The 27,149-nt window shown below is 41.7% G+C and overlaps 1 protein-coding gene across 1 annotated transcript in view; it reads right to left on the minus strand.

Moving 5' to 3' along the window:
* Positions 1–7,511: 7,511 nt before the first annotated feature.
* Positions 7,512–27,149, minus strand: part of mmp15b (matrix metallopeptidase 15b) — a 73,808-nt gene continuing 54,170 nt past the window's right edge. The window contains exons 6-10 of the mRNA XM_038274826.1: positions 25,574–25,770; positions 21,069–21,207; positions 13,143–13,293; positions 12,738–12,856; positions 7,512–9,054 (exon numbers count right to left, since the gene is read on the minus strand). Of these exons, the coding sequence (XP_038130754.1) occupies positions 8,546–9,054; positions 12,738–12,856; positions 13,143–13,293; positions 21,069–21,207; positions 25,574–25,770 (1,115 nt within the window). The 3' untranslated portion in view covers positions 7,512–8,545. The remainder of the gene's footprint in view (positions 9,055–12,737; positions 12,857–13,142; positions 13,294–21,068; positions 21,208–25,573; positions 25,771–27,149) is intronic.

Below are 27,149 nucleotides of genomic sequence, written 5' to 3' on the forward strand. Positions count from 1 at the left end.
GACAAAAGGTCACAAAGGGAACAGACCACCAGTAAGTCATCAAAGCTTATACTGGCCAAAGCCATCGGAAGAATCGCTTGCAGGGTTCTTTTCCTCCCCAAACCCATCAGTTCAATAAAAACAGTGACTTCCCTATAGTTACTTTTTATTGTTAACCACTGGAGAAAGGTGCTAAAAAAAGATAACTGAAGGAAAAGTAGAAAGCTACATTTGATAACTTAGAACAAAGTGGGATCTTTAAAGGTTTTTTTCTGATCCTTTTGACCAGTATTCTAACAGAGTTCCTCTTAAATGGATAAATATGCTCCCTGGAGGTCTAATCCTCTCTTTAAGTACATAACTTAAGTCTGTGGTTAGCTCCAATGGGCTCATCAAAGTAATGCCAATTATATTATATACTCTAAACACATAAACTCTGGCAGATATTATCTCTCATTGTGTCACCTTAACTTTTTTTTTAACCTGAATCATGTATGCAGGTTTACACCCTCCTTTGACTAAGTATTGTTTCTCGTATTCTGATGCTGTTCATGAAATTAAATTTTATTAACTCTTGCTCTTTAGCGGCCCATATTCTAATCTATGAGTTACCTATTTTTCATTTATTCATTTGAGGCAAAGTAGCCTACCCTTTGTAAATATCAACCTTAAGGCAAATGTTAAGTATCCTGTACTATTGAAATACAGATGTGTATTTAGCGGCAAACTAAATAAAAACACAAAACATCAACGTGTGCTTAACTAATCTGGATTATGCTTTAGCAACTTGTTAAACTAAATGGACTTTTCAGTAAATTTCTAATGTGCTGCAGATTATCCACTGAATTTAAAGCTACAGTGTGTAACTTTTAGCGACATCTAGCGGTCAGACTGCAGCAACATGAACATCTCCCCCCCACCGCTTCTCCCCCCAACAGTACCGCGAGCGTTACGGGACAAAATGTCTTCCACGACGTCCGCATCACCTACCTTCTCAAGTGATGAGGTTTGTTTACGTAGATCATTTTACAGATAGTATTTCATTAGTCTGTGTAGGGTATAGATTTCATGTAGACTTAAGATAATAAATATACCCGTTATTTTTTCTACATCGTTGTGACGTTTTGGCGTTCTCGCAATCGCTAGTTTGTTGGCTCTGCGCTGTCGTAGCGCAAAGATGTCTGCCTCCATGGCTGCGAGACCCGCTCCTATGTAATTATAAATAACGAATTCTAAGGCAACGGAAATATTAAGGTTAAGAGGCTGAGCTCGTAGATGATGATAAATAACATAGTTATGTATAATATATTACATTTCTGACTGTATATCCAGTAATTATTACACACTGTAGCTTTAAAAGGTAAAGTTTCTTTTGTATTTTTTTTTATTTTATATAAAAATTTAAAACAGATTTTTGTTTTATTGTATACATGGTCAATCTGGGCAGAAAATAAACAACAAAGCTGCCAAAAAACAAACTTTTTCTGCCCATATATCAGTTTTTTGACTGAATAGGAGACCAAAGGCTGAGCACCTTTAAAATGCTTGATATCAGGATTAAGCCATAAACCAGGATGAAGACTGTAGGCGCTGCTGCACTGCAGCTAAGCAGACATTTCATGAAGCTAAAGTTCAAACAATGAACTTCCTGTGTGTTACGCCGTCTTTTTAGTTTCCTACAGGCCATTTCTGCGACTTCCTGTTTAGCACATGTTGCTTCCTGGCATCTCGCCAGCTAATCGCCCACCTCCCCAGCATGGTGCTGCATGTCCCGTGTGAGACAGGAAGCTGGGCCCTGCTGGATAGTGACCTCACCACAGGAAGAGACCAGGGTGTGTGTGCTCTGTGAGTGTGGAGTCATAGTTTCTTCTGATAAGACCTGAAGCATTTTGCAGCTTCAGCTGCTGCACAAACAATAAAGAAGGCCTGAGAGCACAAGTTTTCCTTTCCTTGGGGCACTTTTTATTGTGTACATGTCCAGCATGGCTTGTTAACACACATAACTAGAATTAAACACAAACCAAATGTAACAAAAAAAAGTTGAAGTGAAAAAAAATTCACACATCAAAATCATTAATTGGAATGTAATAAACAAAAAAAAAAAAATCTTTTTCCTTCATCCCATCCAAGGCAGAGATGAAGCGGATTATTTTATTTTACAGAAAATAACTGAAACAGAGTGAAACGATATAAAGCCAGTCTCTACTGTAGCTGCAACTGGAGGATAGAGGCAGTTTAATAGGAGGACGACGTCCCACCAGGTTCAGTGTCTGTATAAAGAATACTGATCGCTCATCTGTTGCCCTCTGGAGGCTCTGAACGTATTTTAGAAGCCCTCCTTTCTGTGCCGTTCCCCTGGAGAGTGGTTGAGTTATTGGAGTGACATTACAAAATAAGTGGTTTCCACGGGCTGAGGGACTTTCTGGGAAAACAAGAGCATCTGGACAAACAAACACATCTTAGGCCAGAAAAGCTGAACAGTGAGACAGCTTTTTCAAACCCTTCCCTGTCCTTCTGCAACGAGCTGTTGGTGGAGAATAAAAAACATTGAACACGAAAAAACAAAAACGGAATACGGAGACCCAAGCGAGAAAAAGTACCTGGTGGTCGTTAACCGAACCCATCCTGACTGCCTGGTTGCTAAATCAGCAATCAAACATTTCTCTATTCAGTGGAAGAAGTTTCTGCTGGTAAAGGACGATTGGAGGGCAGCTAACTTCAGCCACAGGTGATGTCTTTAAATGAGGTTCTGGAAAGCAAAAGCTGCTTGAAGGTTTTGTAAAAGAAATGTTCAGAGGTGTTTTGATTCGTCTGCGGCTATTTTGGCTGCTGATTTGAGTCAGACTGGCAGGACCTCTAAACATGGCTGTTCCTCTACATTAACTTCATAAACCTTGAACCTCTATAGACTTGGAAACAGAGAAAAAAAAAACTGTGCTGTAGCTCTGAATTTAAGCTGCAAAATGTTTTCTAATCAAAACCAAATCAAAGGAAATAAAGCATGAAAGAACCAGACCCTAAAGACCCAGAGGAAGCTAAAATAATCAGGCTTCTCCTGTTTCAATTACTGGTTTTTGCTCCTAAGAAAGCAGAGAGAAGGTGTGAGATTAAACAGTGTTGATTAAAAAAAACAACAACAACTGGAAACCAAAGAGAAAAGGTGGAGAGTGCAACTGGGTGCTCTCTTCGTCCTCTGACATGGGAGCTGGCTCGGAGCTCGTCTGCCTGGCTGTGTGTTTCCTGGACGCGGCCGCCTTTTACAGCTGCTTTTTGTGTCTCTGCTTCTGTCTACTTGAACCCCAGTCGGCCTCAGCAGATGGCCGCTCACACTGAACCTGGTTATGCTGGAGGTTTCTTCCTGTTAAAAGGGAGTTTTTCCTCTCCACTGTCGCTACAAGCATGCTTAGTGTGAGGGATTGTATTTGAATCAATGAGTCGATGCAATCAACTGGTTTTCCTTAGATAGAAAACTTTGTATCAATTTGACTGTATGATCTGGTTGAACTGTAAAGTGCCTTGAGATGACATGTGTTGTGAATTTGGTGCTAAATAAATAAACTGAATTGAATTGAACAGGGTCCAACCATCAGAGTTGAGCCAGCAAGGTTCAGTACGCAGTGTTTACACGGACACATCCTGAGACATGTGAAAGCTCAGCATGACCTGAGCTTCCCCCACTGCTGCTTTATCAAAACCAGGCAAGAGAAACTCCCAGTTAAGCCTGGGCCTTAGCATGTGTGGGAGCTGAAAGAGTTAAAACACAGCTGATCTAAAAGCTGGAACTCTGCAGGGGGAGGGGGGTTATGAATCAAGAGGGAAGAAAATGAAGGGAGGGGGAAGAGATGAGGCCATTGTTGTTATGAACCCGACCCCCGCCGGACTTTGAGGGTCTGGGCGTGCAGAGGGGAGGGGATGGAGGGTGTGGGAGAGTTTGCTGATGGAGAGTAAGGGACACTTCAACCACCACTGACAGATTTCCTTCAGGCCTGCTCCCGCACTCAGCAAGAGCTCAGAGCTGCTGCTAAAGCTGCCTGATAGCAGCAAACTCTAACACCATCAGCTCTCTGAAGTGGTCGTTTGGAGGGTATGATGAACTCCATCTATTGCTTAGTGTCTGTTGCGGTGAGCCTGTCCAGATGCTCAGATGACTCACAGATGTACCCAACTGACCAATGAGACCGGAAGACAGAAGAGGTTGCTGCTTTTATCGCTGATTAGCGATGTCTGCCAACCCCTCCCTCAGACTAATGCTGAGATGGATGGACACAGGACACTGTCTCCAAGCAACCAAAATTGATTCTCTTAGATGGATCCCTGGTGGAGTGTCCTGTTAACTCTTTAGGTGTTCCACCCTCAGACGTACCGCCAACACTCAGCCTCTACACTTTCAGAGGGATTCATCCCAACTCAATCTTTACGTTTTCCCGCTAAAGCCTAAAACTTTAATACATTCATTAAGCGTTTAATTCAGCTGAAACAGGTGGAAGGAAATGGTGGTGAAGATATGCTCATCGTTTTATTTGCTATTAAAAAAAGTGTTTTTCCTCCACAAATACTCCTCCATAAACAGCATTTCAGCCGCCTGATCTCACTCAGATGCTAAGTGTGATCAGATGGAAACTTTCCATCTGAAAATGAGAGCATATGGCATCCAGCTGAAACAACATAGCCCCCTGGCCTGTAAGCAACAGGAAAGTGATCTTGAAGGAGCTGCAGAGGTCCACGGCTCAGGTGGGAAAATCTGTTGACATCATTGAGAACTTCTGAGGTGAATCCCAAACAAAGTCATTGTTTAAAAGTTGGCTTCAAACCAATCAGTGGAGAAAATTCCTCCAGTCAACTGATCCTTCTGGTCTCTGTGTTAAACCATGCACATTTTTCTATAGTTGTGTTCTTTTATTGGGGACAAAGAAAGTGTTCAAAGTTGACAGCTGAGGTTTAATAAAGAGTTAGAAGATTTGGATTAGGACAGAGTTTGGGGTTTTAGCATCCAGAGTTCCGGTTAGTAAAAACTTAGAGTTGAAGCTCAGCTGGAGAAGTGTCTTCTGAGCTCAGACCCAAGAGCAACAGTCTGCAGCTCTCTAAGCAGGAAGTGAATTTACAGAAGCAACAAAAGGCTGAAAGGTGACCCCCCCCAGCAGCTGAGAACAAAACCCGGCTCACATAGACCACTCCCTCCTGCTCTCTTCTTCCCACCCCTCATTATTTCTACAGAAAGGAAGTCAACACCCCCCCCTTCCACCACTACCCCCCCCCCCCCCCCCCCGGCTGCTCCCCCCTCATTTGTTTATGATAGTCTGACACTCCCCAACCCCCCATACTCCTTCCTATTATAAGCTTTCCTACGTTTCCTGTCTAGTTTCACCCAACCAGAATATCTAACAGCAGCCGTTCAGAGAAATAAAAAGCCATTCCACATTGATTTTATATTTTAAAAGACCCCTGATGCAACCAGTTCCTTAGAAAGACTTCATCCTGTCTTTGTTCTTGTGAGATGTAGAAAGAAGCAAGATGCAGCTCAATAGACAGAATTAAAGGTGTAAGTGAAAGGCCATGGGGGATAACAGCTTTTTGTGCACACCTTCTGTTTCTTATGGAGAGGATTAAACTGTGATGACAAGAGCAAAGGCGTCTAAGCCCAGCATGGAGAGTTGACCTAAGCAGCTATGGGCAACATTTAAAGACAAGATGATTGAGAAAAGCTGGAAAATGAGATGGACCCTGCTTATGGGTAGAAGATCAAAAATAGCAGGCCATCCATCCATCCATCCATCCATCATCCATCCATCCATCCATATATCATCCATCCATCCATCCATCATCTATCCATCATCCATCCATTCATCCATCCATCATCTATCTATCATTCATCCATCCATCATCTATCTATCATCTATCCATCATCCATCCATCCATCATCTATCCATCCATCCATCCATCATCTATCTATCCATCCATCCATCATCCATCCATCTATCCATCATCCATCCATCCATCCATCATCCATCCATCCATCATCCATCCATCCATCATCCATCCATCCATCCATCTATCCATCATCCATCCATCCATCCATCCATCTATCATCCATCCAACCATCCATCCATCATCTATCATCCATCCATCCATCCATCATCTATCTATCATTCATCCATCCATCATATATCTATCATCCATCCATCCATCATCTATCTATCATCCATCCATCATCCATCCATCCATCATCCATCCATCATCTATCTATCATCCATCAATCCATCCATCATCTATCTATCAATCACCCATCCATCCATCCACCCATCCATCATCTATCTATCTATCTATCATCCATCCATCATCCATCCAACATCCATCCATCATCTAACTATCATTCATCCATCCATCCATCATCCATCCATCATCCATCCATCATCTAACTATCATTCATCCATCCATCCATCCATCCATCCATCATTTATCTATCATCCATCCATCCATCCATCCATCCATCATCCATCCATCATCTATCTATCATCCATCCACCATTCATCCATCCATTCATCATCCATCCATCCATCATCTAGCCATCATCCATCCATCCATCCATCATCTATCTATCATCCATCCATCATCCATCCATCATCCATCATCTATCTATCATCCATCAATCCATCCATCATCTATCTATCATCCATCCATCCATCTATCCATCCATCCATCCATCCATCATCTATCTATCTATCATCCATCCATCCATCCATCTATCCATCCATCCATCCCTCATCTATCTATCATCCATCCATCCATCCATCCATCCATCCATCCATCTATCCATCCATCCATCATCCATCCATCTATCCATACATCCATCCCTCATCTATCTATCATCCATCCATCCATCCATCCATCTATCCATCCATCCATCATCTATCATCCATCCATCCATCCATCCATCCATCATCTATCTATCATCCATCCATCCATCCATCATCTATCTATCATCCATCAATCCATCCATCATCTATCTATTATCCATCCATCCATCATCCATCCATCCATCCATCCATCCATCCATCCATCCATCCCTATCCATCCTAACCCTAACCGATCCAACGGGAATCAATGGGAACTACTAGACACATCTACAATCAACATTAATTATAACAACTATTATTAAGTAATACTGCCAACGTGGCAGTTGGATGTTGTAATACATCGGGCAAAAGGTGAATAAAAAAAAAAAAAAAAAAGAGTTATTCCACCTTTCTGATTCCTGATCCTCCACGGACGGGTTCATCGTTGGATCGCCAACTTGAAGAGGGAGGATTTGCCATTGAACTTCTGGCCAGAGAAAAAACACGAAATATGTAGCAAACATTTGGAAGAAGAATGTTTTCAAGATGACTTGGATAATAGCGCGTTGTGACAAACACCAGATACAGCACTGGGACTTGATCAACAGCCGATACCGCACCGTGACGTCACAAACCAGTAGGTGGCAGTAGTGTTCTGCCACCTATGGTTGCCTCCAGTAAAGCACATTCAGATGAAAATGACTCTTAATTAAAACACTTATCATTTATTGAACAGTATGGGATAATTTTGTATTTAAAGTACTTTCAGAGGTTTGAATTCTGACAATGACCGGACTTTTGCTTTAAAACCAGGCAGAGACAAATTTAGCTCTTATTGCTGTTGACAGAGTTCACAACTTCCTGCCAGTCATTACCTTTTTTAGCACAACTATGAGTTCTAATTAAACCAAGAGCTCCACTGTTTTTCTAGTTTCTAGAGCAGTAGTTTCTAGAATAGTTAAAAAGGATTTAGGCTACTTTGGGTATGTCAAGTCAACATATCCAAAGCTGGTTTTAAAAATTCTCACTTTGGAAAGAATTTCTAAAAATCTTTTTTTCTGACCAAAGAATCTAGAAGACATGTTGATGTGATCGGATAATCCAATCAAATGATGTGACCAAAAAAGCAAGACTTCAAGGAAAGACTCTTGGTCTACAACTGCCAACATTTTTTTAAACTCAGGGGTTTGTTTAAATCAGAGCTAGCTATGTCCAGTTAAACCCCATCAGCATGACTTTTATCTACTATACTATGATGACAGAATTGATCAACAGCCGTGCTTGAGGGCTGGTTCTCTGTCTACACCTCTGGTAACACTTTGTGAGATGATATAAGCAGATTTTGTGATATCCGCAAAAACTAAGACTACTGCTAAGATTAGGGGAAGGGCCTTGCAAAGAGTTGAATAGAAAAGCTTTCCTGGTTAAGAAGTGAAAACAACATGAAGCGTCACAAAGAAGGAACCAAAACAAAACAAAATGTGCAAAGTTTTCTCTTATAAATAGACTACTGTTAATGTATCATAGAGCACCATGGGAGATGGGAGGTGGTTAAGGTGTTGTGTCAGTGTCTTTAAATGTAAGACATAATTTACGTCAGTACTGCATCAGCATGGATCTACCATCACATTTACTAAGAGCTGCAGGAACCACAGAGGACAGCTGGATCAACAGAAAGAGCTCTGGGTTAGAGGAGGGGAGGTCTGGTATTCAGTGCTTCCTTGAGCCAAATGTCAGACCCAGTCCTGAAGGGAGCGCTTACAATGCACCAGCAACCGAGGTGTTCCTTTGCTCTGTAGCGTATTAATAATGGCATAAATCAGACCAAGGATGCACATCACCAAGACCAGAGGGATGGTCACCATCAGAATGTTCATGGTTCGTAGCTCACTGTTGTCCACCTTCAGCACAACATCTACTTCATTGGTGTCTTCTTCCCGACCCTCAACATAGTCTTCATTCTTGTCTCTGTCTGAGCCTTTTCCCTTGTCAGAGTCGGTTCCTTCACGGCCTGCTCCCTCCCGTTCTTTGCCCTTGTCGCCATCACGTCCTGGGTCTGGGTTGAATGGTGGTCGGTTCGGGTCTGGGTATTTGCGCCCGGAGTCTGTGTCTTTGTCAGGATCCAGGTCCACACTACAGCCCATGAAGTCTCTGAGGATGGACTTTGGATAGCCCGGTTCACTCTTCATACGTTGGTTATCAAACTTCCAGTACTTGGAGCCCTTATAGAAGAGGGTGTATGCTGAAACAGGCAAAAACCATGGAAATATCAGTGCACAATTTTCACTTTTAGCACGAACAAGAAAGCAACAAAAGAAGCATCAGCTTATGTTCACAATGCTAAAGACTCTTTCCTGAAGACATATAGAGGGGGTAACAAGGGGCGATTAGCCACTCACGACCAATCAGGAATTGTAAGGTCGGTAGAAAATCAAACATATTTGAAATTTAGTTGGCCGTTGCGAGGTATTCATGGACAAGTCCTGCTGTTGAGCTACAAGCTGATTTACCAGAACCTCATGCACTGCGCGTGGGCAAACAACTGAGTTCTTCTTCTTCCAGATTGACAAGTCTGACCAGCGCCATCTCTCAGCGCTGAGTCCGACTTGTGGTTTGCACAGAGTGAGAATATACATTGTGAGCTGTGAACTTTTAAACACTGCGGTTTCGTCTCACAGTTTGAGCTGTAGCTGCGTGCAATGTTTGAAAATATCACACAGCGTACAGTGGGCACTGGTTGGAAATGGACGGTTTCCTGCGTGATTCCTGCGTGAATCACAATGTATTTCCTGAGGCCAGTTTTTTTTATTTAAAAAATAACTGCAATGTACCCACACAACCACCAGGTGGCGCTTGGGAGCTCTGCCGTGCTAAAGGTGATGTTTGTGGGCCTGCAGTCAACTGAAAAGCAGGTTTATTGGGGATCTTGGTGTGATATTGTGCTATTTTATGATGTTTTTGATTAAAATAAAGTTAATGAATTAATTTAACATAGTGACTGCATTATCTGCATCTCTATTATTTAATGAAAAATAAAATTAATTAAGTTAGAGCCGGGGATACGGACTGAGGCGCAACCAGAGAAAGGCGACAGAGACAGTACTGCGGCTGGTGATTTTGAAATTAAAATCATATCCAAAGTTGATTCCTCATTAAGATAAGCCAAAGTTGTTCAAAAAGGTATGTAAGAAAATATATTTTCTTTAGTTTTGTGAAATATAAGTGCCGTTGACAGCTTTGAGGATCAAAAGTTAAGCTAATCTTAAACTGTGTTCATTAAAATCCATCGAGAGTTTGTTTGCTTGGTCTGTAATAAAAAAAAAATAGCCATAGTAAAAAAAATCACAAATTAACAGATTTTATCACTTAAACGTTTAGCCTTGATGGGGTTGCGATACATGTACACATGCACCTTAATCCTATTTATCATGATATACTGTATATACCTGGATATACTGTATATATATTGCTTATTCTTAATGCACCTTTTTCCTCCTTGTTTGCACCTTCTGTAACTTCTATGCTAATATGTGACGAGTGAATTTCTCCGCTGTGAGATCAAAAAAGCTCATCTAATCTAATCTAATCTAATCTAATCTAAATAAATACATGTTCAATAAATAAATAGGCATTCAATTAATTACCCCCCAATATATGGTTAAATGATATGTACTCAAAATAAATCATTTATTTAAAAAATGCTGTTATGTTCCTTTTTTGTAAAATTGCTTTTAAAATGCTTAACTGTTTTTATTCTTTTATTTTCTTTCAAAAAATCACTAGATTTTAAAAACACTCATAGTTTGTGAAAGGTATTATATATATATATAAACTAAAACGCTCGGATCTTTCTGTCATTTTGTGTGCGTGTGTGGCATCTGCAATGTTTTTGTTAAATATTCAAATAAATAAGATGGACTAAACTAGCAGACACGTTTGAATTTTTGCCATTTAAATTCTTTATTTAATTTTAAAAACGAAAGAAATGGAAATGGGGTTTTTTGTCATGATCTTGGCGCTGATGGTTTGGTTTTTTCCTTTGCTCCTTGCTCCCTGTCTAATTGGTTCTGCGGCTGATTATCGCCGATCATTTTCACCTGGTTCCTCTGCTATTTAAGTTGTGTGTTTGCCTCCCATCAGCGCCAGGTTATTTGTGTGTTTTGGTGAGACGTTTCCTAGCTTTCTTTAGTCTCTCTGCTTCCCTGATTATGACCAGTTTTCTGTCCTGTGGATTAGCGGCGTCTGCTGCTCGCTCTCTAGGAAGTCTGGGGGCGTCGCCCGCCGCAACAGTGATCAAAGCTCCGCGAACGGACTGAACTTTGAATCAGGTCAGTGACTAGCTCAAAGTCCCATTCAGCTCCACATCCAGTCTCTGACCTGTATTCTCCTATCCCAGCAGAGATCCGCCCCGCAGCAGACGAGCAGTCCCGCGCACCTGTTTTGATTAATAAACGCTTTGAACTTTCCCACTGCCTGTCTCGCCTTGAATTCTGGGTCCAATATTCTGAGATCATTACAGAATAACCTGGCCGAAACATGGACCCATCGGCAGACGGGCAGTGGCGAAATGATGTGGATCAAAGTATTTCCCGGCTAGAATCAGGCATGCAGGAGATCCTTGATTATGCCCCGCCCGTGACAGCTGCCGCGCCCACGTCTGCTACTGATAGTCCAGCTTCTCTTGAACCGCGTCTGTCCCCTCCTGAAGCGTTTAAAGGGGATCCTGATCAATGCAGAGCCTTCCTGACTCAGTGCGAAATTCATTTTGAATTACAGCCCTCTGCGTTTCCTTCTGATCGAGCCAAGGTGGCCTATGTAATCTCTCTGTTAGCGGGAAAGGCCAAATTATGGGGAACGTCACAGTGGTTGAATAATCCTGAACTTTGCAGCTCTTATAATAATTTTTCTTTGGAAGTAATGAGAGTTTTTTGCCCAGTTCTTCCGAGTAGGGAAGCCTCAAGGGGACTTTTGACTCTCAGACAGGGAGACCGGTCAGTGATGAAGTACATCACTGACTTCTGCTGCTCGCTCTCTAGGAACTCTGGGGGCGTGGCCGCCGCAACTGCGGTCAAACCTTCCTTCTGGATTCTGCTGAGTTGTCCGCGAATGGACTGAACTTTGAATCAGGTCAGTGACTTTGTTCCAAGTCGCATTCAGCTCCACATCCAGTCACTGACCTGTATTCTCCTATCCCTGCAGAGATCCGTCCCGCAGCAGACGAGCAGCCCCGCGCACCTGTTGGTGTTTAATAAACGTTTTGAACTTTCCCACTGCCTGTCTCGCCTCGAATTCTGGGTCCAACATTCTGAGATCATTACATTTTTACAGGTTTGCTTAAAAAAAAGATTTATATAGTAGCCCATAATATAATAGTGAAACATAAAGTCAGGAAAATGTCTCATAGAAAATGTTTTTTATTTGCATTTCAACTTAAATCAATGTATTTCTGATAGCAAATGACATGTATCTCTTGGCCCTGGGAATATTACATGCCAGAAACACGGGGAGCGTGAGTGAAGTGTCCATTTCCAACCATCACCCACTGTATGTCTGGCTTAAGGTTGATACTGATAACATGTGAGGTATCATCATTTGATGTGATTGTAAGATGTATTTAGATGAACCGGGATGTTAATGAGTAGTAAAGGATATAATGAGGAAATTATTAACTATGTTAGTTTCAATAAACAGTGGAATTTGTCCGCTAGCGAGTTGTTAGTACAAAATGCTATTCCTCATAAGGTGCTGTTCCCATAGTGATGAGCCTCAGACCTGACCCTTTGTATATTCAGTTTCATACAAATAGACAACATTAAATTAATCCTGTCTCCTGTCAACACAGGGAAAGAACATCAAGAAGGAAAATTTAAGGTTACACCAATACAAAACCATTCAGCAAAATCCTCTCATGCTCTCTCAGCTCACCCCCATCATCAGTCAGGAAGGCCCCCTTGGGAGAAGCAGGCACTGAAGAATCCCAGATATCGATTGACTTTGGGTAGCCCCTGTCAGCAGACCGTGACGTCTCATCGAAGCGCCAGTATCTGAACATAGCGGGAAAAAGACCATTTCTTTTTCATTTTTTCTTTTGCTAATCAACTGTCTTAACAAGGACGGACTAGAGTTGATACTGGTCGCATTTAGTATTCAATCAGCTCATAATGAACACTATACGTATCAATGTAAGCTGAGATGCAGTTATCTCAAACTGGTCATGGTGGCACTAAAGGAAGAACCAGAAGATTGTCAAAATCAGTTGGAAACATGATCTCCCTACCAAGGAAGGGGATACATTTTATATTGACATTGCTCATAGGCTGCAGACGTTACCTGTCTCCTTGGAAAAAGTAAGTGTAGCCAGACGGTTCCCACCAGATGGCTGTATCTATCCGATCATATGGAATATCTCGCCCATAATCAACCAGCTCCTGAGGGTAGCCTGGTTCAAGGTTTGCCTCCCTGAAGAGCCAGAATCTGTTCGCTGGGAAATAGGGGACAAAAAATATCAGAGAGTTCATTTTTATTAATTAACAAGCACGATCTATATAGCCAATGATAAGACATACATGACAGTCTTTTTTTCATGTGGATGAATCTAGTATTTATGTTACTACTTATGCAAAAACTCAGCTCACTACTGGACAAGCTCAGAGATGCACATGCTCATCCATTTCAACTGCCTGTAATCCGGGACAAGAACCGTCACAAAAACCATGCCTTCACTAATATTTAGTGTTAATGACACGATATTGACATTTTCTAGTATTTTTTCTGGTCCAAAACTTTAATACATATGATTGATGTAATAATTTTAAGGATGCCCGCATAAAACCATTTTAATCAAACACAACCTCTGCCATTCAGAGCACTCTGGTGCTGCTTAGGAGAAAGTAGGAGTGACGTATGCAGGAACAGTGGATTAGTTATGGATAGCTGCTGAAGTTTTAATGGATTCAGATACAGCTATCACTTTGTGGTGCAGCGTTTTGCTTCAACCCTCATAAGGATGGTATCAGAATATTTACGTTTTCTAAGGAACCCTTTCTAAGTGGGTGAAGGTCAAATGAGATTGAGATATGTTGGAGCACTCCATGGTGTCTCTGCTGTGCTTGGAACATTTGGTGAAGGATGTGTTTTTTTATTTTATTTCCACACTGAAAGATTTGCTTGGTTGTTCATGTCAGTAAATGGAGGAGTTTGTAGCTGGACCCAAGGTGCAGTGGCAGAGATGAGTTCTTGCAGATCTATTGCAGCCAATGTAAAAGTCCAAAACTAAACAGCCGAGGAACACAGGAACCAGAACAGAGTTAAGAGGAGGTGTGTGACAGCAGGAACTGATGAAGACATAAAATAATAAAGACCATCCAGAAAAGACAAATATATATATACATATATATATATACATATATATATATATATATATATATATATATATATATATATATATATATATATATATATATATATATGTATGTATATATGTGTATATATATATATATATATATATATATATATATTTGGGAGGAAGGTGACACTGGGGGGCAACGGAGTAACTGTGAAACATAAACTAAAGCTGCAAACAATGAATGGCAAAATAAAACTAGGGCCATTACTCAATATGTGTACTTGTGTGTTCTCATGTGCTTGTGAAACTTCATCAGCTTCAGTGCTAGTACTGTTCCAATTCACCAAAACGCAAGACCGACAATTTCCTATCCTGTCCTTTCTTATAAAAAGGAAGAGACTATCAGGAGGTGAAATGCAGTTTCAGAGCAGCCGAGTATTTGTTGACGTCACGAGTACGCATCTGTTCCAGTTGACCCATATTTATGCTGCGTGCTCCCGTTCTTTCTGAGTCCACACTTTCATATTTTCCTCTCAAGAACATACCTGGCGAGGACACGAGTCTGTACTCGCATTCCTGTGAATTGAGAAATGGCCTAAAGAATGCTGAATATAAGGTAACTGAAAAAAAAACAAACAGGAACAGTAAATCCAAGAAGTCATTAAAAAAAAATATATTTTTTAACAGTAAACACAGAAAGTGAACTAAACAGAACCAAAAATACCAGACCGGCAGATCATAACAGTTTAGAAAAAATTTAAATCAGCCGCTGTCAGCAGCAGTACCTAAGGTGGAGAGAGGGAGACCATTAGGCGGTGTTTGAGCCAGACACCGCCTAATTGTAGTAAGAAATTAAAAAAATATTCAGAAAAGAATTGGAGACTGATGTGGAGCTTAAGTGGTAGATTGCTGCTGTTCCAGATGATGAACCAAAGCTAACTGTTATTAGCTTCCGTAGCACAACCATAGGCTAACTTCAAGGTTATAATGTGGCTCTGCCTTCTGTATTGGATGTTCCATAGGTTTTAACAGAAGATTCAGAGGAATTTATCGTGTTTTTTATTTTTTTATTGAGGTGAGGGGTTCTCTTTATTGTTGTGCTGGAAACATACAGATCTGACAGCCGTGGCTCTGAGAGAAGGGTGAAGTTGCTAGCTATACCTTATGGTAGATGATTTCTCATAACATCGGCGGAGGATTTATTTGAAAATCATGTTCATTTAAAGTATTATATACTAATTTATATTTACAAACTAAAAACTGGTTCTATTATCTGTACCAGAGGTGTAGCAGCTGTGTTTCCCTGCCGTGTGTTTTCTAGCGGTGTTGCTGCTGTCACATTAGCATCACCCTCAGAGTCAGACTCTGTGGGCTGGAGGTTTGCTCTGGATGGTTCTGACCTGAAACCTGTGATGCCTCCATGTCCCGCAGCATCACTTCCCTCTCCTGAGCTTGAACTGGCTGATAGCTTAACCACACAAACCAATTCCAGGCTAGATGTTCTGGAACAATCATCAATCCATCTCCATTGTAGCATGCTGTGGGTTTTTACCAGCTGTAAATCAGAGTTCTGCTGTGGTGCTACTGAATGTAGGATATCAGTTTTAAAATAAGCCCATGCGATTCCTAAAAACTCTCCTAAGTTATGTTCTGCTGCGTGATTTTAATGCAAACTTACATGAAATCAGTATCATGTCATCAAACCTTTAAACATCAGAAAGATGCAATGATCGCTGGCTTTCAGAAAAAAACAACAGCAGCAACTTTGGCATCATTAATGAGGAATTTGGGGTTTGGCTGTAAATTCTAGATTAGAACCTGCTTGTCTTCTGTCAGACTAAAGCTAAATTGATCAACCTCTTTTTAACAGTATGACTGCCAATAATGAAGGGATAGGTTGTACTAAAGCCCCTAGCGCTGCACATTTATGCTCAGAATTTCTTCCAGGTCAGTAATCAGTTCCCAGTACCTCGCCGGTTCCAGATCAGTATTAAAAAAATTTCATGTTTGCTTGATGGCAACTGATGGCTTTAGCTCCTTCTGTATTGTCCTGCTGAGTGACCTCTACTACTGGAGACTCATACAGCATTTCCCGGACTTGTGCCACATCAACACTACCCCTCTGAAACCGATCCATGCTGAGTTCGGACCGAGCTTGGAGTAGTTTACCCTGCTGAGCTTGGTTTTTGCAACCATTTACACATCCCGCTAGCATTGCCCCCTATTCTCCTGAGTGCTGCACGATTTTACACGAGTGAATTAAGTGAATGTGATTGGTCATTTATTAAGGGGGCGTGATTATTGTGGCAGAAGGTTTGCATGCAAGTTTTATTGTGGCCGGTTTGTGGGAAGCATCTTGCTAACCAGTTAGCAACTTAGTGCTAGAAGGGTCCCAATGGGAAATTCCCTTGGGACCAAGTAGCACTAAATTGGTGACTTAGAAACGACACTGTCAAGGAATACTATGGACAGCGGAAACATGCAAGAGGAGGAGAGTTTAGTGTTGGAGGTCGTGGATGAGTCTCCTCCGTCAACCATTTTTTATTTAGAGGTGAAAAGTTGGGACGAAGATGTTGTGGAAGAGGATGCCAGGGCGGCAGAAGCTTGGTTTGGTGTAGAAGGCTTCCAGCCGTACATGTTTAAGCCCTTGCCTCGCAACGCTGCCAGTTCTGTTAGCTCTACGCCTGCTGAAGACACAGACGTCCATTCCCGTGAACACTGGGACGGAACTCAATGGGAAAGGAAATCATTCTGATTTCTGATTTCAACCGTTGCGTATATTAGCTGCGACATATGAATGAAGATGCTATGACCGAAAACATTTTCATTGACAGATGACCGTTGATATATGAATGGCCGAATGTAGGTGTTCAGGCTGACGTAGAACTAACTGGCCTGCAGAAGATAACGAAAAAAAAACCCAAAGGTTTTTCAGACAGGATTTTTTTTTAAAGTAGAAATTTTCTAAATTTGGGACAATATCTTCGGATAAAGAGTACATTTATATACATGTTTAAGCCAGAATGATTTGACATTTAAATATGACTTCCCTGCACTTTTAAACTTCTAAAATATGCGTCATGTAGTATACAGGGTGTAAAGAGGGCCGATGAGCCTCTCAGGACCCCCTCCCAATCAGGAATCGTAAGGTCGGGAAAAAAATCAAACATGTTTGAAATTCAGTCGGCCATTGTGAGGTGTTTATGGACGAATCCTGCTGTTCATGCAGAGTTATGAGAGTTAAGAGCACTGCGCATGTGCAAACAAGGGAGTCCGACATGTGTTTTTTGGCGGTGCAGTGTGAGCAGGTAGATCGCATCAGAGCATCGGGTCGCACAGTGTGAGAACTTGCATCTTGAGCTGTGAACTTTTAAACCCTGCGGTTTCATTGTACAGTTTGAGCTGCAGCTGCGTGCAACGATTGAAAATATTACACAGTGTATACCTGGCTTTAGATGCAAATCAAAGTCATGTATCTCATCTCATAAAGATCACATAAGCATTATGATTCAGAAGACCACTCACTCATCACATGCACAACAAAAGACTCCGACCACCCAGAACAACGGGTGGCTATTTGATTTGCATCTAAAGATCTAAGAGAATAGATCTCCATGCTGCTTAAATATATCAGCGCTCCGATTACATAAAGATCTGGTAGAGCCAACAGAATTGACAGAGACTCCTGGATAGCTGTCAAAACGTCTTTAAAAACCTGAGCCAAAGTCCAGTTTGCCTTTGAAAAAGGCTCCTGGATGGGAAGCGAAGCTAGCCTGACGTAGTCCTACTCAATTCTAGTCAGAATATGAGTCTGATACTGCTCCATAGAGCTGTGATTATGGGGCGTGTTTCGAAAGAACCAGGAAAAAAAATGCCTCTGCAACCAATAAGAGCAACAGAGTGCGTGACGTATGTTAAGCAATGCATAGTTGTTGTCAACAAAAATCAAAGCGTGCAGTTGCACACCTAGAATAAGAAGATGAGCCTTGATCGCGTTTCTCTGTTCCTCTTTTTAAAATTTAATTTGCTGTCGATATCTTCTAGAACAGACCTAATAGCAGAATCTACACACCTCAACTCTCCAGCGGCAGCCATTGTTGTTGTCACCCATGCGTGCTTTGGTGACGTGGTTGATTACGTTACTGTTGATCATCTGTCCATCATCGTATAAAGCCCGCCCTGACAATTTGATTGGCCCGCCAGATATTATGCGATAGAGACTGACATTTTTTCGGGAATCCCACGGATCACGGGATTCCCGTGGGATGGGAGTCAGTATTAGTAACGATCACGTGATTGGGACGGTACAGGATTAAACATTAACGGGAGCAGACGGAAGCGGGAGCAAACCAATAGTAACTTCCGCTCTGAGTTTTTCACCCACGCTCAAAAACAACAAGAATGGGAGTGGTGCAGGAGCGGGAGTCATTCTGAATGGGAGTGGGATGGGAGTGGGAGTAATTTCACCAGGAGTGGGACGGGACAGGATTTTGATTTCTATTCTGGCCCGGGATCGGGACGGGACATAATTTTTTTCTGTGGGAGTGGGACAGGACAGGAGTGAAAATCCACTCCCGTGTCAGTCTCTATTGTGCGAGCATACTCGCGCTACTATTAAGCAATGCCAGACCGAACTTCCCGACCTCAAACGTTGTGGGCGGGACTAAGTTCGGAATGGCACCCAGGCTAAAGCGAAGCGTCTTTAAATTTGGAAACCAAGTCCAGTGGATTGTTTTTTGTTTTTTTTTTACTTTTTTAGGAATGACTATGACCTGGATGACTGAGATTCTTCACCAGCAAACCTGTATGTGATTCACAGTCACAATGTCAGACACCTCCACATATGTTTTCACTGACCTCAATAAAAAAATGAAGTTTGCCCCGCAGGTATTGCAACCCAAAATGGTGTCAAACGGCAAAATAAGATTGACAATACAACTGACATAACTGATGATTAATTTCAATGCAATGGATGGAAAATGTTTTCTCAAATCCAGTAAAATGTTTGCCTTTCAAGTCATCACTAGATTTAGGGCAGCAATTGAAATTTACATAATTCATGGCCCATTTCACATAAACAGAAACATAAGAGGCAGCAAAGTAGAGAAACACTAAACGATCTGATGTAGTTGAGGAACAGGCTCTATGTATAGAGCCATGAATCGCCTCTCAACCCACCTCCTTCTCCCCTCATCTGGCCCTTCATCTGCTAATGGCCTGAAGCCAACTGTCTTGCTGAGGCTTGCCAATGACATCATTCCCCTCATTATCAGCTGCTGCTCCGAAGCCTGGAGCTCACCAGAGTCAACCAGAACAAAAGGCTGACTCCCAGTATAAAGGGGGTGGCACATTGAGAAATATTTCTACTCTACATGTTGAATGCAGCTCTCCTACAGACTGAGTAAAACAAGTCAGAGCTACAGTCTCAGAATGCATCTGAAATGCAAATGAACTAGTCCATGCATTTGTTACTTCAAGGCTGGACTATTGTAATTCCTATCGTAATTGTAAGTCCACAAGCATTCAGCTGATCCAACATGCTGCAGCCAGAGTTCTGATGAAAACTGAAAATAAAGATCATATCCTCCTGGCTTCTCTTCATTGGTTTGCTGTTAAATCCAGAATATAATTTAAAATCCTCCTGCTCACATATAAAGCCCTAAATGGCCAAGCTTAATCTTACTGTGCAGGTTATGGATATAGTGCCATCATTACCAGGACTCTGTAAGTCAGAGTCTATTTAATGGGATTCTGACTCAAGTGCCCTGTTCCCAACGGAGATGGATAACAGGAGCAGCTTCTGATTGGGGCTCTGCTGAACATGACCTGCTGTGGCAGAGTTTGAGCCATGTGGGTCGGGTGTGTTGGAGGAAGGACCCATCCTGAAAATGCAGGACAGTTCCTCTAGAGATCTGGACTTGGAGTTTTATTGTTAATATAGATAATGTCAGGATAGGCTTTAAAAGGTTTCGCTATACCGCAGATTTAGAAGTTTTAACACTTTTCTTAATTACATTTAAGCAGAAACAGCATCTCAGTTATTTGAAAACAAGAAATAAATGATGATTCTAAGGACAGGCCTGTTCCAATATTTTAGAAAGTTATAAAGGTACACAAAGAACATGTGTGTCAAAATGTTAAGATAGTAAATCATGACAAAGTCAAGGTAAAGACTACTGACATTTCCTCAACTTTTCTGACTTTCAAAATAAAAAGCTATTCATGCATGCCCACTCATTGCTTAGGCTAATGCGTCTTTGTATAAGCAGACATTTTGGTTTGGCTGTTTCAGTAACTAGTGACATCAGCTGCTAATATCACCATTTCCGCCACTGTTTCAGGTGCCATAGAAGCTACCAGTTGTTTCTGTTTAGAATTGGCCTCTTGGCTTTAATTACAGTTAACATCCTCCAGTTTCCTTATTAGACACGTATCTGTGATAGAGCTGCATGTATCCAGTAACACTTGAGGTTACAGCTGATCCTATTTCACTTACATCATTAAAAATGATGTTTTATCTATTCAACATTTAAATAACCAAAATTTTGTGGCTTTTGGTTTTCCAATATATTTGTGCAGGTCTTTGCAGGGGAAACAGCTTTTACATTTTTCAATAATCGTGCATTATGCTCTATAATCTCCCAACAGTCCCTGGTCTATTTACATGTTATTGTTACTGTTGATATGAAAATCTAAGGATACAGAAACACCGTAATAAATCAGCTTTTTTTTTTATATTTAAACAAATCACTAATCCTGATATTACATATAAATCCTCCTTGTTAGTTGCACAGGAATAAATGACACAGACACAGCAATGCCAAGATAGCGGCAGCAGAGCGTCTGAATAGAGAAGGACATTGCTTTATTGCGGCAGAGCACATGTTTGTTAATGCAGACTTCCTGCTCACCTTTAAAGAAGACGAACCTGCCGTCATGTCTCTCGTAAGCAGCATCGATGTCCCCTGGGAGACCCCTCCAGAAGTGTCCGATGGGCATGGGGTAGTTGTCGAGGACCCTGTTCCTGCGCACCCTCCAGAACCACCGACCCTGCAGGGTTCAACAGTGTTCATGTCGGAATGAGTTCTTATATAAAATCCTCCTTCTTACATGTAAAGCCATAAATACCAGGCACCATCTGATTTCAACAGATCTGATTGTTCCTTATGTTCCTAACAGAGCACTTCGCTCTCAATCTGCAGGTTTACTAGTGGTTCCTAGAATTTCTAAAAGTAGAATGGGAGGCAGATCTTTTAGTTCTCAGGCTCCTCTCCTGTGGAACCAACTACCAGTTTTAGTCCGTGAGGCAGACACCCTGTCTACTTTTAAGGCTAGGCTTAAAACTTTCATTTCTGATAAAGTATATAGTTAGAGTGGCTCAGGTTATCCTGAGCTATCTCTATAGTTATGCTGCTATAGGCTTAGACTGCTGGAGGACTTAGGGACCCCTTTTTCATCATTCTGCTTCATTCTATCTCTATTCTCCCACTCTGCAGAATCTGTTAGTTCAATCTCTAAAGTTCTGCTCTCTCTGCTTTTTCTCATAGTAGCTTCATCTGGTCTGTTCCTGTTTGGCTGTGACTCCATCCTGGAGAGAAATATCAGCTGTGCTGCTGCCATCAACACCTTTGAACATTTAGTCAGATTGGATGATATGATAGGAAAGTGACCTGAGATAACATGTGTTGTTAATTACAGCTATAGAAAAAACAGAATTTAATTGAATTGCTAAAAAAAAGCATTTCATTTCCAATAGACCTAATTGGATTCAATCTAAAGTATGGGATCCTATATTTTTTTTATTAAACATCCTATTTTTTCTCCCACTAAGGCCTTGCCAGGGTCTCCGGCAGTCTACAGGTGAGAGGCGGGATACACAATGAACAGGTCGCTAGTCTGTCGCATTGACAGCCATTCACGCACACACTCACGCCTAAGGAGAGTTTATAGAAGCCAATTAACCCAACAGTGATGTTTTTTGACTGTGGGAGGAAGCCTAAGTACCCAGAGAGAACCCACGTTTGCATAGCGTGGGTTCTCATGGGTAGCGCAAACTCCAGGAATCGAACCCAGAACCTTCTTGCTGCAAGGCAACGGTGCTACAAACTACACCCCTGTTCAGCCCCTAAAGTTTGTCAAACAAAAAACAAAAAAAATAAAACCCTTGGCTGTGTTTAAAGAGGCATTACTGAATTTTATGATGACGTATCATTAGAAAATTCTGCCACTTCTGGCAAAAGTGCACAACTGCAGTCTCTTCTGCTCGTTCTCATAGCTCACTTTTTTCTCAACAAGGTTTTGTTTGTTTTAACATTTTTTCAAATTACATGGAGTTGTCATTAGTGTCTGACTTGGATGCTGGTCGCTTCTTAGTATCAAAAAATCCATCTTTAATATTAACCTTTGATTGTTTGCAAGGTCGGACCCATTTAACACGGACGTGCTCTGTAGTCCAGTTGTAAAAAAAAAAAGAAGGGGGATTGTGGCATACATAGCCTAATTAATAAAGTCTATTTATCTAAAGCAATATGCATGGTATGGTTGTTGCATGTCAGGTACGACGATTATTGACCTTGACCACGGTACCTTACAGTAGAACTGCAGTCAGTCCCTGGACTGGCATGGCAATCACTGCTCCTATACAGTTAGGGAAAAACACAGAGGACAATTCTCCACTGGGATCAGCTTCACAGTCATGCTAGGCCACTTATTTGATTTTATTTATTTTGCTGAGGCTTAAGGGTGTAAATAATAATCGTTTTGTATCGATCCAACAGCCGACAATCCGATGCATCGACACGTCCGCAAGAGAATCGATTCATTTTATATATTATCCATTTTCTCCTGGGCGTAATTCTGACTCCCGTGCTGCGGTGGCGCTAAACCTACTTTGCCCTCTTACCTCGCTTCCTGGCTATACTCTTGCAGCAGTGTGGTGCAGTAAGTAAAATTTTTGATTTATGCTCAATATGGTGGTGGTCTGCGCTATACGCTGTGGGTCTAGATACGGCCGATGCGGAGAGGTAGTGGGGGCGAGTTTGTCCGACAACGGAGGGACATGACGGCGAAAAAGAGCGGTGATCCAGGTGGAAAAAGGGTCTCAGCGTTCTCGCGCACCTCGCTCTTCTAGCTGGTCCAACTTCACAAGTTGGACCAGGAACTTATGACCTCAAATAAATGACGGAAAATAGGCTACAAATCTTGATAGATGCATCAACGATTAACTATCGAGCCTGATCATCAAACTACAGGGTAAAATAAAAAGGTTAGTTTAATAAAAACTTAGATAAGTCTCCTAAAATTAGACAAACAAAGACCAATAAGTAGGAATTATTGGTTCACTGGTCTCACACCCATGATAAACAGTTCTAATTCCAGTAGACCTGAGGTCCCCACAAGCCCGTCTGCTAATTTATATGTGATGAGTCAGTGGGAGCCCTTCTTCATCTGGATAATGTAACAGTGAAAAACAAGACTGCTTCTTTCTGGCAAGCACACTTTGTTTCGTCCTTCACAGAGGACACACAGGCAGGCGGGGCTCTGCTCGGTGTGCACCAGAACCGACTGGAGATGATCAGGAGACAAACGGATGAGCAAACACTGGCCTTAAGAAGTCAACTGTCCATATAATCCATATAACTACAATCCAGTGAATATGTATAATACTTGCAGCTGTGCCCTGCTGGACAGCTAGCACAAAGATGATATTACACTTCCATATTTGATTGTCTGAAAATCACTAGTCATAAAAAAACTCAATAGTCATCATGTGAAAAGTTTAATAGCACCACTGGTGACTCGATTCAGTGAAGTCTAGAACTGAGTGTTGAGCAGCTACCAGAGCATATAATCTGACTGAGTGAGCAGCTCATGTCAGGCCTGTGTTACTTTTTCAGCAGCATTCTAAGCCATCAAAACAGGATTATGCCTGCATGTTTATGCAATCTGTTTAAATCATTGCAGTTTATTTCTGTAGCGCCATTTCACAACACATGGCAAATCAGGTCCCTTTATAGATCCAGTTCAACCAGATCATCAGTCAGATTGGTTTCGTCTATGGAAAACCATCTGACTCTAAATCTAGGGCTAGGTTCACACACAGCAGCCTGAAGTGACCAAAATCAGATTATGTTGTCCATATGCGACTTGTATATGATCTTTTCATGATACTCTGAACAACACAGATCCCATTTTTTCCAATGCGACCCAGGCCACTCAGCTATGTGGTCCTGATTCCGATACCTGTGTCTGAACAGCCTGGTCACATTCATCTGAATTGTACGCTACTAATACTATTCTGCGTCTTGTTGCGCAGAAGCGGCAAGAAAAACAACAAACATGGCGGACGATGATGCGGAAAGCAGCATTTATATTGAAAAGATTGCTGGATACGCTCTGGCATCCATGTTTACTTCCATAAAACAGCGCAAGCTGGCTTGTGACGTAATTACGTCCTCTACTGCGCATGCGGAATACTTGCATTGTATGAACACAGTTAATACAGGAGATCACATACAAGTTGCATATATTTGGAAATGTGAACAGCAACACAAAAAAATCGGGTTTCACAAAAAAATTGTAATTGAGCATTAAGGCCTGTAGTATGAACTTAGCCTAGATCTCAATAAATATCTGTTAGAACATAATGATTGGTTCCCCTGGTGATGTCTGATGTTCACCAGGTTAAATTTCAATGACTGGATGAAAACCTTAACCTTATGCCTTTAGGACCGTATGTCCAACAACCAGATGTTGGGTCCCAGGTGCCCTGCTCTGCATCAAACACACCTTCCTTCTCGGATAAGACGGTCATCTCTGTGTTGGAAGAGCAGGGAGAGTCTTTGGAGAAGTTAAATTTCTTAAGCCCTGTCATCAAGCTTCTATTGAGCTCTTTCATCGTTTTATTTTTCAGTGCTTCCCTGGGAAAGTAGGAATGCCAGTTGAACACAGATAAGTGGAGCCACTGATACTGCTAAGGGATGCCTCATCTGACACACAGTATTACTCATGCAGTACTGCTGCACTCAGACTAACCAAATAAGTCCTGCACATATGAAAATACAGCAGAGTGTTGCAGGAATGTCAGTAAACTCTGAAACCAATTTAAAGGCTTCCTGTGTCAACGGCCATCACTGTTACCTTTTCAATACTGATGCATAATGACCAACAACCACAGGACAAAAGCTCAGTAATGTCTGGTGCCTTTGTATGTTTTTTAGATGCTGCAAACACCTGAATCGCCCACAAACCTTTTTAACTGTGCAGTATCTCATTAAAGAGCACCAGACCCGCTGTTTTATGATCCACAAAGCCCTGATTGAAAACAGTCCACAGCTTTCTTCTGAACCCGCTTCTAAAGAGGAGGAGAAGTGATGCAGATGAAACATGCTGTCTGAACCAAACTAAAGGCATTTACCTTAAAAACAAACATCTCTCCACGCAGCATAGCAACAGTGTCGAAGTTCCCTTCACAGATGTTGGGCCCGTAGTGATCGGGTCTGTCGGTGGTTCTGGGCCGGTCGGGATGTCGGGGGGGAGTCTGAGGTGGTCTGGGCTCCGGGCGACGAGCTGGCATAGTGGGCAGGGCCTGAGTGGGGCCGCTGTCAGGCTGACCTGTGGAGAGTTCACAGAGATGAGCATCAGGTCTGTTCATTGAATCAGAGATCACAGCTTAGACTTTTTTTAGTTTTTATTGAAAGTGATAAAAATATAGAGAAACACTTGCATTGCTTCTTTTTCTCTAACACAGAACAGATAACACCACCTCCCTCTCCCCACCCTCAACACACCCTGACTGAACCTGAATAGTTATATAAATACAAGTCAAATAACAAGTATAGGCTTGCACAGAAAAAAATTTAAGTCAGATCAAGTCTGAAGCCATGTCTAGCTACAGCCTAAATTCTGTGGGGTTGGCTACTCCAGTATACTACCAAATACAGTCATTGATTAAGGCATGCTACTTTGGTAATTATCAAGTCCATTAAAATATGAGATTAAAGTTCCCCACACTGACAGAAACTTGTCAGAACCTATTATGGTGAATTTGATTTTCTCCAAGTGCCAGAACATCATCACATCTTGCAGCCACCATGCTGCAGTCGGTGGAGGGTTTCATTTCCAATAGACAAACTTTTATTGTCATTTTGTACACACAGTGTATACAAAGTGAAATTGGTTCAGTACAGCTCTCAAGACATTTCCATTTCTTAAAGTGCAGCAATGATAAAATGTAAACATGGTGATCAAAAGTTAACATAAGACTGAGATCTGATTTACAGTTTATTCAACAGTCTAATGGCAGTCGGTAAGAAGCTGTTGTTGTATCTGCTGGTCCTGCATCGAATGCTGTGAAGCCTCTTCCCAGAGGGCTTCAGGGAGAACAGTCCATGGCGGGGGGGTGAGGGGTCATTGATGACATTACGGGTCCTGGACACATAGCGCTGGGATGAAATGTCTTTTATGGAGGGAAGAGGAGACGCTGAAACCTCTTTGGTGGTTCTCTAAGAATAGGACGACTGCTACAACTTTCTCATAAAGTGATTTTTTTGGTTTAGAGTGGTGAAGAAAAAAAATGTTTGCTAGGATAATTAGTCCATAAATAATAATTTAATGGGTCCAAACTGTTTAAATATTTCTGGTTACTATGCCAACGTCAAGGTTGAGGGACTCTACAGCAATGTGAATCAGGCCGCTGAGACGGAGGAAAGGTTTCTGCTCAGCACTTTATTTCTCAGATGATTTTTATATATATGTTCATATATTCTTGTGCTGCTTCAAAGGTGTCAATAAGATGAGCAGATTTGGCTGCTGATACAGACACTCATAAGGTTCAGAATTGGTCGTGGTCTTAGGCGGACACGCCTTAGGAACAATCTTCAGAGTCATCTAGCAATCTTCAATACTCCTTTCCCATTGGCTGAAAAACCTGTTTAAACTCGAGGAGAATCGGCTTTTAGCGGCAGTGGGAACAGCTCATCGACGTGTGTCTA

Source organism: Cyprinodon tularosa, unplaced genomic scaffold (genome assembly GCF_016077235.1).
Source record: "Cyprinodon tularosa strain WSP-4 unplaced genomic scaffold, ASM1607723v1 ctg931, whole genome shotgun sequence".
NCBI classification, from domain to species: Eukaryota; Metazoa; Chordata; class Actinopteri; order Cyprinodontiformes; family Cyprinodontidae; genus Cyprinodon; species Cyprinodon tularosa.